The sequence below is a fragment of the Corylus avellana genome, chromosome 11 (genome assembly GCF_965113065.1).
Source record: "Corylus avellana chromosome 11, dhCorAvel1.hap1.2, whole genome shotgun sequence".
NCBI lineage: Eukaryota > Viridiplantae > Streptophyta > Magnoliopsida > Fagales > Betulaceae > Corylus > Corylus avellana.
This window is the reverse complement of record NC_142500.1, coordinates 18,052,075-18,065,381: the sequence shown is the minus strand read 5'-3', so window position 1 is coordinate 18,065,381 and position 13,307 is coordinate 18,052,075. Positions and strand designations below refer to the sequence as shown.

The 13,307-nt window shown below is 36.3% G+C and overlaps 2 protein-coding genes across 2 annotated transcripts; both read left to right on the top strand.

Annotated features, from left to right (window-relative positions):
* The first annotated feature begins 2,037 nt into the window (after positions 1 to 2,037).
* Positions 2,038 to 9,209, top strand: NSN1 (GTP-binding family protein). The gene is made up of 9 exons (XM_059577229.2): positions 2,038 to 2,142; positions 2,231 to 2,475; positions 3,978 to 4,107; positions 4,228 to 4,401; positions 4,842 to 5,059; positions 5,874 to 6,138; positions 7,990 to 8,169; positions 8,303 to 8,517; positions 8,739 to 9,209. Exons 1-9 carry the CDS (start codon positions 2,124 to 2,126, stop codon positions 9,117 to 9,119), a joined length of 1,827 nt encoding a protein of 608 aa, XP_059433212.2. The 5' UTR covers positions 2,038 to 2,123; the 3' UTR covers positions 9,120 to 9,209.
* A 2,072-nt stretch (positions 9,210 to 11,281) lies between these two features.
* On the top strand, positions 11,282 to 11,890 carry LOC132165837 (basic blue protein-like). Its single transcript, XM_059576519.2, has 2 exons — positions 11,282 to 11,462; positions 11,691 to 11,890. The coding sequence occupies exons 1-2, from the start codon at positions 11,282 to 11,284 to the stop codon at positions 11,888 to 11,890; spliced, it is 381 nt and encodes a 126-aa protein (XP_059432502.2).
* The last annotated feature ends 1,417 nt before the right edge of the window (positions 11,891 to 13,307 follow it).

Genomic DNA, 13,307 nt, shown 5'->3' with positions numbered 1-13,307 from the left:
TTTATCGTTTTTTACCAAGATGCTCGGTTTACATCAAAGTTTTGGAAGAGGCAACATGAAGCAATGGGATCAAGCTGAATTTTACCACTGTATACCATCCGCAAACTGATAGCCAATCCAAAATGACCATCAAAATCCTTGAGGATATGTTAAGGTTATGCGTACTAACTGGATATGATTTTTACCTCTAGTTGAGTCTTGCCTATAATAATAGTTTTCAGGCAACAATTGGGATGACACCATCACAAGCCCACGCGTAAGTAAGGCAAAAAAGTGTGAGAATATTAACTAAATAATTAATCAACAATTTTCTATCAAATTAAATTATTAAAATAACTGGTGATTTAATATTTACAATGCTTATTATAGAGTTAATAGTTCAAAACATTTTGAATGGGTACATTGATATAATATATCTCAATTTTCTATATCTATCTTCATTTGTTTATTAAAAATAATTGAACTCTTATGAGTATACGTTAGTTTTGCTAAAATTCACGTGTAACATAAATTTGTTATGCGAAATGGTAATTTTGGTTTAAATTTTCAAATAAGCACCCCCTAACCTGTTTATAAAAATCGCAAATTTTTTTTCCTATTTTAGATTAAGTACTTTTTAAATCGGAATGCTAAACGCCTTATGTTTTGCGATATGCTTTTAAAACGCAAATTATTTTTTCAAAATCACAATTCCAAACGCACCCTTATAATCCATACAATGAAAAATTGCATGTATATATATATATATACATACAAAATAAAATAAATTGGCACCTATTTGGATCCAATTCTAGGTATAGTATTGGGTCACTAAAGTTGGTGTTCGTTTGTAGGAGTGTATAAGCGATTACGATTAGTGGTTATTAATTCAATTTACTAATCTCAACCACTTTAGGCGGTTATCGAATTTTCATAACCGCAACCACTTTGCCTCAAGCGGTTAGTGATTTTAAAATAACTAATGGTCAGTAGTTATTGGAATTTATAACCGCACCGCATAATTGCTTTTTAAAAATGGGCATTTTAAACATTTCTTGAGGCTTTTTTTGGTCCTATTTGGACCTATTTTAGAGTTAGAGAGCCAAGGAGACTATTTCCAAAACAAAAACCCTATATCAAATCATGTCATTTTGGTATTAAACATCAAAACTATGTCCTTTTGTATATTATTATTATTATTATTATAAAGATAAGCGGTTAGCGATTTTTTTCTAACCACCTATAAAATGGTTATACAGATATATGGTTAGTAGTTATTAGTGATTAGCGGTTATAAGACGGTTATTTAATACTAGTTTGTACACCCTAGTCTCCAAGGGGCTCATTCGGCTGTAGATTATGCATTATGAAGCGAATATCACTAGTTAAATCTCATCTCCCCCTCTTGTGTGGACATGTGAAAAAAAAAAAAAAAAAAAAATTCCATAAGTCAATTGACACATAAAACTATATAAAACAAAAAGAAAGGAAAACTTAACTTTGGACCCATATTTTGAGAAGAACTCTCATAAATTTAAAAAACTCTCAATTTAACCCCCTAAACTTTCAATTTGATTCAATTGACCCCCTTCGTTAAATTCAACCATTAACTCCTAACATAAATTACTTAAAAAGACCAAATTACCCATATATTTTTTTTAAAAAAATTTCATTTAAAAATTAAAGGTAAATTTCAAATTTTGTAAAAAAATTAGGGGTATAAAGGTTATTTTATCAATTTTAACGTTTTAAATTTGACAGAGGGAGTACATGGCATCAAATTGAAAGTTCATGGGTAAAATTGAAAGTTTTTAAAATTTGGGGATATTCTCAAAATGCGTGGTAGTTCAGGGTTTTAGGTGAAAAAAAAAAAAAAAACCTTTAGGGCCACGTAGTGGGCTACGTTGGCCCAGCGCTCTGCCTCTCCCCCGCCAAGAAAACCCGCCCGAAATCCACATATTGGTTAAGCCACAGGTCAGGCCTTTGACCTAGAGTGGGTAGCGATCCAGTCCAGCGCGGCCCACGAGATCTCATGGAGCTCCGGAGCAAGCCTAAAACCCTAAAAAACTATTTTCGTTTCCCTTTGTCAAAACCCTACAACATTCTCGCTCACCTTCTCCAATTCTATTCTCGCACAAACCAAAATGGTGAAGAGGAGCAAAAGTAAGCAGACATCATAACAATCCTTCTTTTCTGGGTGCTGTTTCTTGGTGATTAATATGGTTTTTTACTCTTTATTTTGTTTTGACAGAGAGCAAGAGCAAGAGGGTACCTCTGAAGAAGAAGTACAAGATCTTAAAGAGGGTGAAGCAGCACCACCAGAAGAAGGCCAAGGAGGCAAAGAAGCTCGGCGTCAATCACAAGAAGAAGCCGGAGAAGGACCCTGGTATCCCCAACGATTGGCCCTTCAAGGAACAGGAGCTCAAGGCTCTTGAAGCCCGCCGTGCCCGTGCTATCGAGGAGTTGGAGCAAAAGAAAGCCGCCCGCAAAGAAAGGGTATTTACTCTTGCCTCCTGCCTTCGTATTGCTTGGTGTTTTCTTTGTTGTGGGATTGGGATTGTTTGTTTGTTTGTTTTTTTTTTTGTATTGTGTTAGAACGGTGAAGTTTTGTAGTTGAAATAGTTTTTTAAGGTGTAGATTAGGCGTTTTTGGAGTAATTGAGACCGACCCATGACAGATGATGGTGATTTTGAGCGTTTGTTTCTATGGATTTTGTGTGCTTGCTTTTTCATTCTTGTACCCAAACTGCATATGGATCTTATTGCCTTTGAAAAGTTAAGCATAGAAAGGAATGAGGAGGAGGTCAGTCTGATTTTTTTGTTAAACTGTATATGTATCTCGAGGTTAATGCCTGCTCTCCTCTGGAGCTTCTCTCCTCTATTTTAATGGTTTGAAAACATATCTAGGAGTTGTTTTGGAGCTTAGTATCAGGAGTTGAGGAGATGTTTTAGACAATTACGTATCAGTAAAGTTATTGAAGTAGTAGTTCACCGTCCACAATATGTTTGAAATAGATTCTTCAGTTTTGAAGCTTTTAGAACTGTGATGCATCACATTAAGATGACACTTGAATTTTTTTGCTGGGAAGATTTGTTGACCTTCTGCTTAGTTTTTGGATAAAGATTAAGTTTTGGTTATGCAAATTAAACTCTTAGGGTATATTTCGATGGATGGAGAGCATAGTTGAAGAAAGCTGAGAGAAAGGGTTGAAGTTACCCTTTCCCCTGTTTGGACATGTACTCTACTCCCTCAACGCCCCTTTTAATTGGGGAATTGGAAGGCAGAGGATACCAAGTCTTAATGAAATTTTTGTGCTTCCATTTTCACCCTTTTTACCCGTAATTATTTATTAAAATTTCTTCAATTTTTAATTAAACCCTTGTCTCTTTATCTCCCTTTTTTGTAAATTTAGGCAATACTTTATCATTGGGGAAACTTCACTTACGCCCCCTATACTTTCGCGCTTTTTGCAGACACCCCCCCATTGTTCAAAACCTCTCACTTTGGTGTATCAAACTTTCGTTTCCTTTCAAATATCCCCCTACCATTAGCTTTTGACCTTTCTACCCCTAATTTTTTTTTTTAAAAAAATTATTTTTTAATAAAAAATAAGGGCACGATTGTAATTTTTCACCCTTTCCGTTGGGATTTAACAGAAAATCATTACGGAAGGGGCAAAGTGAAAGGAAACGAAAGTTGGATACATCAAAGTGAGAGGTTTTGAACAATGAGGGGGTGTCTGCAAAAAGCGCGAAAGTATAGGGGGGTAAGTGAAGTTCCCCCTTTATCATTTCTTCTTCTGTCTGCTCAGGAACCAAACAAAGGAGGGGATTCTATACCTTTATACCCCCTATCAGTCATGTAGCCCCCTCATGTTCACTCTCCTGGCCATTACGTTCATCAATTATAGACCTTTGTGCTCCCACTATAGCAAGTTATTGCTTTAGCTCTCTACTTTTAATCCTTTATTCATAATGGTATCCTTTCTACTTTTTCAGGCTCAAAAGAGGAAGTTGGGGTTACTAGAGGATGATGATATCTCCAAGTTGGCTGGAACAACTTCTGCAGAACAAAGTTTTGGAGAGGGAAAGGGTAGTGGTAATTCCACTGGAGCTGGGAAAAACCGAGGTATGTTTAGGCTAAATGTTTTTTGAAGATGAACTTATGGTGGAAGATTATTTTTTTTCTCTTAAATTTACCTCTACATTATCTTTTCAATTCTTGTAATATATCTTATTTTTCATACAGATAATTCAGATAGGGCTTTTTACAAAGAGTTGGTAAAAGTCATTGAAGCATCGGATGTTATTTTGGAAGTTCTTGATGCTCGTGATCCTCTTGGTACTCGTTGTGTTGATATGGAGAGGTTGGTGATGAAATCAGGTCCTAATAAGCATCTAGTGCTGCTTCTGAATAAAATTGGTAATGTTTTACTCTCTCTCTCTCTCCCCCCCTGCGGAAGGTGTTTAATAAGATTTTAATGTTAGAAATTTTGAAGAAGGTAGAAAGTGAAAACAGTTTTGTTTTCCTGATAATTAATCAAGATATCAATAAAAGCATAAAGCGCCCCCATGTGTAAACAGTTAAAGAAGCATAAAGTAATTGCGTGGAATTAGATTGGATGTGTAAGAGAAGAGCTTGATTGAAAATATCAGAGAACCATTGTTGCAAGGGTCTACATACGTAACTCTTGAGAGTGTTTTGAATGTTAGGATCTCACTATCAAAAAACAATGAAACAGATCTTGGCTGCCATTTTATGTTCATAGAGTATATCATGTTCAGAAGACAGAAATGTTTCATCTAGTTTCGCCCCCGTATGGTTTCGGCTTGAATAATTTATAATTGTTACTTGTATCTCAGATCTTGTCCCTCGAGAAGCTGTTGAAAAGTGGCTCAAGTATCTTAGGGAAGAATTACCAGCTGTTGCATTTAAGTGCAGTACACAACAGCAGAGATCAAACTTAGGGTGGAAGTCGTCCTCAAAGGCAGCAAAACCAAGCAGTCTTCTGCAAACGAGTGATTGTCTAGGAGCTGAAACTCTTATTAAATTGTTGAAGAATTACTCAAGAAGCCATGAGGTATGCCTACATATATTGCATGCACAATAAATTCTCTGAAGCTTCAGAAGATTTTCCATGAGAATATGCTGTTTGTGCTTGGTGTTTTTTCTTGCCAGTCTAATTTATTACTTACTTTGTATGAATGGATATAAACATGTGCCTCCCATAGTTGTTATACTATTATGTTTGTTTATAAATCTCCTGATCAGGTTATTTTATAGGCCAAAATCTTTTTGGTCCCTTCACGTTAGGTTTTTTGTTAATTTGGCCGTGTTCTAATTTGAGTAAAATTATCAATAATGTTATTTTTTATGAAAGTAATGGTAATGACTCTGATGATGATATTGATGACAATGATGATAATCCATTTAGAATCTAGAGTAGTTTGGAGGCATATGATTGTGTTTAATGGTTTGCACTATTGTCTCTCTACGGGTGGATGGCTGCTTTCAAAAGTTGTCTCTTTTCTAGTTTTCTAGTTTTTCTGGATTTGTATTCTCCTTCTTCGTAATTGGGTGTCTCTCTTGTATACTTCCTGTGTCCTTAGGGTATGCCATTTTGCACTTTCTTATAAGATTGAATTACTTATTAAAAAAAATATAGTTTTGCTGTATTCTACCATCTATCTGGTAGTAAGGATGTGTCATCCGTCTAGGCTACAAGATGCTTGCTTGGGGTTTTCCTGTTGTACTCAAGAAAGCTTTTCTTTTTACTGCCTATAAGTTTCTTAATGTAATTGTTAAGCCATATTTTTGAATTTGGTTTTTAGAGTTCTGATAAATCCATCTTAGTATCGGCCTCATAATCTGCTGTGCATTGTTATCTTTGGCAGATCAAGAAGTCAATTACTGTGGGTATTATTGGCCTGCCTAATGTTGGTAAGAGTAGTCTCATTAATAGTTTGAAGAGGTGCCATGTTGTCAACGTTGGTGCTACTCCTGGGTTAACAAGATCAATGCAAGAAGTTCATTTAGACAAGGATGTCAAATTGTTGGACTGCCCTGGTGTTGTAATGCTTAGCTCTGCAGCAAATGATGCATCTATCGCTCTTCGAAATTGCAAAAGAATAGAGAAGTTGGATGATCCAGTTGGTCCAGGTGACTGAACTCATCCTTCATTTTTGGCTGCTTTATCTGCTATTCTGCTTGAGTGCCTTTTAATGTGGTTAAGGAACGGCTAATATGCTGCATTTTGCCCCTTATTAGTTTATTTTATTTTTTTCTTCGGCAAGCTGATCTGGTGGAGTTCAAATGGTGGTTCATTAATAGTTTGCTTTTGTTTGCGTTGCCTTGAAATGGCTCTGGATGCTATTGTGATTTCATAGGTTGAAATGTGAAGTTCCTATCACTTATCGGAACTTGATAATATGATCACTACCATATGTGCTATCTAGGGGTGGGCACGGGTCGGGGCGGGGCGGGTATTGGCCTTTTTTCCACCCGCCCCGCACCCTGTGGGTTTGGGAAATTCCAACCCGTCACCCGCAAAAAATTACAATACCTGCGCGGGTTTGGGTATTGCGGGGCAGGTTGAATAGGCGCGGGTTTTGCAAGGCGGGTCAGGTAAGAATCCAATGCATCAAAATTTTCTCTTCCACGCTCCCAAAGATTTTCTCAGCAAGCAAACAGATCGAGGGAAAGAAGGAGAAGAAGAGAAGAAAATTAGGTGGAAATGAGAAAAAATTTAATTAATCAATCATAAGTCACAACTTACCTCATGATTCATGAGAACCTAATAATCAGAGGGAAAGAACCATGGTCCATAATTCCATCTTTCTCTCTCTCTCTCACCGTAAATTCCTTTCTTTTTTTCTCTTCTTTATCTCTCTTTCTCACTGATTCTCCCTCCATTTCACTCTCATCCCAACTCTCTCCCGATTCCTCAATCTCACTGTCTTTCCGTCTTCGAGCTCTCTGGATGTCGGCAGAAAGAGCATGGGTGGGAGCTAGGTGATGGAAGCTGCGTGTAGGGGGAAAGAAGGAGAAGAAGAAGAAGAAGAAGAAAATCAGAGGGAAAGAAGGAGAAAATTCTTTCTTGTTGGAGCCTCGAGGCGTGATGCGGCTGCTGAGTGAGATGAGAGAAAATAGGGAGTGGGTGGGAGATATTTTGGGTTTTTAGGGTTAGGTTACTAATGGGCGGGTAGAATCAGGGCGGGGCGGGTACCCGCAGGGAAAAAATGTGTAAACCCGCTACCTGCCCCGCCCCGCACGGGTTGGAGAAGTTTTACCCGAACCCGCAAAAATACACATAAAAACCCGGTCGGGACGGGGCGGGACGGGTTTGCGGGTTGGGCGGGTTTTTGCTCAGCCCTAGTGCTATCCAATTCATATGCACCTTTACTCTAGGCTGATCACCAAGGATTGTTTCCCTGGCAAGTTCTTCATTGTTTATTTGTCTACCTAGCTAAAGACAAATTGGTCTCAAGTATTTTATCACCTGATTGACAGATTGACCTTCTCATTTTGTATTCTTTTGTTTGTTTGTTTGTTTTTCCCTGGGTAAATAATGCTTCATTCTCAAATGTTTACTTTTGTAGGATTAGAATGTTGTTTCCAGCATTCCTCTTCCAGGCAAAGAGAATAGCCATTGCCTCTTTGCATCTGAAATGATATGTATAGGATGAATAGAGAATGTAGCGTTAAAAAAACTACAGTGACATCAATTTCTATTGCTTTTACCTTTGCAGCATGAGATGAAATATTGAATGAAAATTCTGGTTGATATTTCTTTGGGAAAGAGTTGTTGGAATTTTAAAATTATGTGGCTTAGATGTTTTATTGTTATTACTATTTATTAGTAAGTAATATGAATGTTTTTATTCAAAAAGAGAAATCCCAAGTATAGAGGAAGTAGTATATATAGGGTTTCAAGCTTCCTTGTTTTATTATATTAACTTCTATCAGCAGATTTTAATATCCATACTAACTGACTCTGCCCCATACGAGCAGTGAAGGAAATTCTAAAACTTTGCCCAGCCAGACTGTTGGTAACTCTGTACAAGCTCCCAAGCTTTGACTCAGTTGACGACTTTCTGCAGAAAGTGGCTACTGTTAGGGGTAAGCTGAAAAAGGGTGGCATTGTGGATGTTGAAGCTGCTGCAAGAATCATTCTGCACGACTGGAATGAGGGTATGTGTCTCTAGCCATTTATTTTAGAATATGTGCCCTTGAAATACACAAAGAAAACAAAATTAGAACAAAAGAAAGCATATAATTATATTTAAAGAATACAAGGTAATGTTAATTATTTGATTTGTTGCAGGTAAAATTCCGTTTTATACTATGCCCCCAATTAGGAATCAGGGAGAACCTTCGGAGGCCAAGATTGTTTCTGAGCTTGGGAAAGAATTTAACATTGATGAGGTTTATAACAATGAATCTTCATTTATCGGAAGCCTGAAGTCCATTGATGATCTCGATCCTGTTGAAGTTCCTCCAAGTCGCCCTCTCAATTTCGATGAGATTTTTTCGGTCTTGGTAAGTTCCTCCAAGTCCATTGATGACCTTAGGTGCTCCCCCTCTCCGAAAGGAAAACACCTCCACATTCTTTATATCTGCAGATATTTTTGAAAAAAGTATGAACAGGAAAAATATGTAATTTACATGCAACTTAAATTGAAATGGAAGTTTCATGATACATGGTTTTTGAAATACAGGCAACTAATTCCTTTTGTCTTTTTTGCATATTTATGCATTAGAATGAAGAAGAATCAAAACCATCAACCCAAGGTGATGAAGACCCCAAAGGCATAGCTGATGATGGTGACGATGTGTCCATGGCATCTGAAGAAGATGGAGCAGGGAAGAACAAGGGAAAAACTGCTACTAGCAAGCAAAATGAAAAGCTATATGCAGTTGAAGGGATGCTTAACACAAAGTTGAAGAGAGCTGAGAAGAAGAGAAGAAAAAAAGCTGACAAATTAATCTCAGGAGACACAATGGATGATGATTATGACTTCAAAGTGGACTATGCCAACAAGGGATCTTCCATGGATGTTGGTGATGGGAGTGAAGATGATGGTGGCGATCAAATAATTGGTGAGGTACCCATGTCTGGTATTGAGCTCGATGATAAGTGATGGAAGGGATAACAACACACTGTACTGCCATTTTGTTTTTCACCGAATCTGAGTACTGCGATTTTGTGAATTATTTTTTCATTGTGCTTCTCTCTCTCTTTCTCTCTCTATTTAAGTCCGATGAGAGTTTTTAGAATGGTTTCAGTTCTCCTAATCTGGGAAACTTCCAGTTCCAGTGATGCTGTGGATCATCTAGACATGTAAACAAGAAAAGCTCACATAACTGCCGACTTGGACATTTCTCTACGCCCAGAAGCAATCATTCTATACGTTGGATCCATGATATTTTATCGGAGTCAAAGAATTAATAAGGAGCTAATTTTAATAGGAATCAAGCTTAATTTTTAGGTATATATATATATATATTATACCCCTCGGGTTCCGTCCCTCTTTATAACTAAAAGGTCGTCAAAGAAAGAAGAGATAGAAAATGAGATGAAAAACAATATTGCGTCTTCATCCTTGGTTGTTTCATAGGGATGGATAGGAAAACGTTTGTTTCTTTGTTTCTTTCCTTTGGTAGGTAGAGAAGTGACATGAGAGCAGAAATTAAAAGTATCTTTAATCGGAGATACCATTTACTAGAGGCCTATTTATCTTTGGGCTTGACAAAGCCCATCTCCCTTGGGCTGGGCTGTTCCTGTCGGCCGACGAGGGCCAATGCCAATGGGCTAGCTACCTTCTTCGAGGGAGTTGCTGGCAAACAGCTCCCAATTCAACAAACACATTGTAAGGAGAGTCAGGAGACCATCAACAAACGATAAAATTATTCCGACAATTGTACCAAGGGAAGCGTTTGCAAGCCACAACCCATGTCATGACGACCCCATCTGTTGCCCATCTAGGCGTGGCTGTCCATACTAGTAAGATGTTGGGAGCTTAAGAGAAAGCAGTTCGTATTGAGGATGCCAGCCATTCATGTGACACAGTTCATATTGATAGGATGTCAGACGCCCAAGGGTAAGCAGTCTATACCGACATTATGTTTCCCAACTTGGTGGTGTCACATAGCCCTAGTTACTACCCCAATCAAAAGGTGCCATGTGGCCTAGGTTATTACATCCTTCTTTCCTATAAATAGGAGTCCATTGTAGCAAGTAAATAATCTAAGCCTTTACCATCTTTATAGATCTCTATTTCTCTCAAAACGACCATCACTAACTTAAGTATCAATGTTTCTTGCCAACACCTTTGGTGGATCACCCTTACCTATTTCCTATCTTTACATTAGATGTCTCATTGATTGGACTATTGTGGTCAATTGTACTAGCGTAATGTTATATACCAAATTTTTATCCCCACAACAATCTCATAATGCTGAAGTGACAATTTCACCAACCCTTGTTAAAAAAATAAATAAATAAAAAATTCAAGAGTTGGTTGATATTTCTACATCAACATTATTGGATAGTAGTGAGATAAAAATCTGGTATATAGCATTACTCATTACGCTAACATTAATCAAAATCCTTACTAAAAAATAAAATAAATTAAATTACTATTTATACCTTTAAAATGATAGTTTTCCTTCAAATTGATTGAAAGATTTTTTTTTATTATTATTATTTTTTTAAAATAGACATATGCTTTTAGAGTATGTTATGCTTTTAGAGTATGTTATTCTAAGTTAATCCTATTAAAAATGCATGTGAGAATCGCATGCTCTAAAGACAGATGTAAGTTTAATAGACTTGAAAGGAAAACTATCCCCTTTAAAGTATTAATTAGGTGAGTATTATTAATTAGTGGTATAATATTGGTCAAATTATTTAATTTATTTGCCACCAGCAATTTTCTCTCCCACTAATTTTGGGAGGTTAGAATACAGTGGACCCCAATGGAAAACTCTTTATCCCTTTCATTTATTTCTCATTTTTCTCATCTTAAAAGAAGAGTATTATACTTCACCTGATGTGAAGTACTCCCCCTTAAAAATACTCAAAAAGAAAAGAATCAAAAAGGACAGGAAAAAAGGGCATGAAGAATTTTCAACTGCCTAGTAGGAACAGCATTCAAATTGCATTCAAATTTAAGATTCCCTGCCAATAATCGACAACTCCTTTTATCCTTCTATATATATATAAACAACCAAACATATATATGAAGCCTATTCCTTCAATAAATTCTCATCTCTTTTCTGATCCTCCTCCTCCTTCCAAAAAATGGCTCACCAGGGAAGATGCAGTGCTGCGATACTTTCCACCATTCTCCTCCTCTTTCTGCACTCACTCCCCTCTGTATCTGCTCGAGGTGCCGTATATACCATTGGGGATGATTCCGGCTGGACTTTCAGCGTCGAAGATTGGACCAAAGGGAAGAAGTTCAAGGCCGGAGATATACTGAGTAACTTAAGAAAACCCGTTACTTGTTGTCGTGTTTATTTCCGCTTCTTGTTTTCTTACATTTAGCTTTTATGATGAATCGTGGTTTAACATGATATCAGAGCAGATATCATGAGTTTGAATTCTGACTTTAGTTGGAAGTTTGCGCCCACATGTGAAATATAGCGTTAAAGTATTGATTAAATGCTGATTTAACAGTATTCACTTGTTTGTGTTTTTGTTTACGCAGCTTTCAACTATTATCCATCATTCCACAATGTGGCAGTTGTTGATGTCAAAGGCTATAAAGGTTGCTCTCCATCTTCAAAAGCTAAGATTTACACAAGTGGGAAAGATCGAATTAAATTATCAAAGGGACGAAACTACTTCATCTGCAGCATCCCTGGCCATTGTGATGAGGGAATGAAGTTAGCAGTTTATGCTCACTAAAATAAGAAATGCTGCATAAAACCCTAAATGATCTAGGGTTTATGTTCAAACTATGTATCGGGTTTCTCGAATAAAGGATGGTTGTGTCGTGATTTCTGGAATGGATGAGATGCTTGTTTGGCTCAAGAGTTTGATTCCATGTTATTTGTGTTGAAATACAATCAAATCTAATCATATATTCTAACGATGCGGGTGGATGTGCATTTGATTGTGTTAGGTTTTGTGATGGCAAATTTTGTCTAATATCCCGAATAATTAAAAGATAAAAGAAATAAGAAGAAAAAAAACTAAATGCAGACCAACTTGGGAACGTATAAGTATTCGAGATTAGCAAAAAGTGTAGGTAAAACTAATTAACTATATTGACAATGTTTTACGTGTCATGATCTGTTATACATATTTACTGACTGTGAGCCTTGCGATTTAAAGTACGTTTATATTTGCACTGCCGTTACATTCATGGGCGGAACCGTATTCCCCATAAAAAAATCTTGAAAAGCCCCTAAAATATATGTTTTTACAAGTATTCTCTTTGAACAATTTATTTTTGACCCCCCCAATTTTATTTTATTATATTTATTTTTGGCTTTTGTTAATTTTGGTGATTGTGTGTGATTGTAATTTTTAATTGATTGAGTTTATTAAAACATACCCATTTTATTTTTGTAAGTGTTGTTTTGGGTTATTTTGTTATGGCCAAGAGGTTAATTAATTTAGATAATATATATATATAGTCACAAGTACCGTGTTTATTATTATTAATTTTTTTTAATCAGTGGTAGTCTCCAGCACTATGCTTCACATAGTGAATCCATAGGGTGATCTTGTCATGTTATACATATCTATTTTATGTAAAGAACTTCTGCAAAAAATAAAAAATTAAATGCATCTTCTATCTATGTTTCACAATAATAACGTACTAATTAGTTCCAACCAATTTTTGGATTAATTATTGTTAAAAAAAAAAAAAAAAAAAAAGAATTGATTAAGACTGCCACATCAACATTGTGGCATAATTGTAGAATAAAAATATATATAGTATAAGCCCGTCTCTGCAGGAACACGATCCTCTTTATTTCATGTCATTTAAAATTTCAAATACCGAGATGTCGTGTACATCGTTAAATACATCAAAATAGAATCTAAACGGTAAAGCGGGTGCATGAAATGGAGAAGATCATATTCCGTCAATGCGTTACCATTTGAACATCCATGACCTAATTATCTCGATCTATCTTGGGCATGAAGTTTAATTGATCTCACATTTACATAATTGGCTTAATTAACTAGTACTAAGTATAAAAAGAAAGAACATATATAAATTTATCACTTCCAACGGCTTATCATATTCAACGACACTATATATGCGGCCTTCACAAACATAATTATAAGCTAATTAATCTGGATCCCACATTTT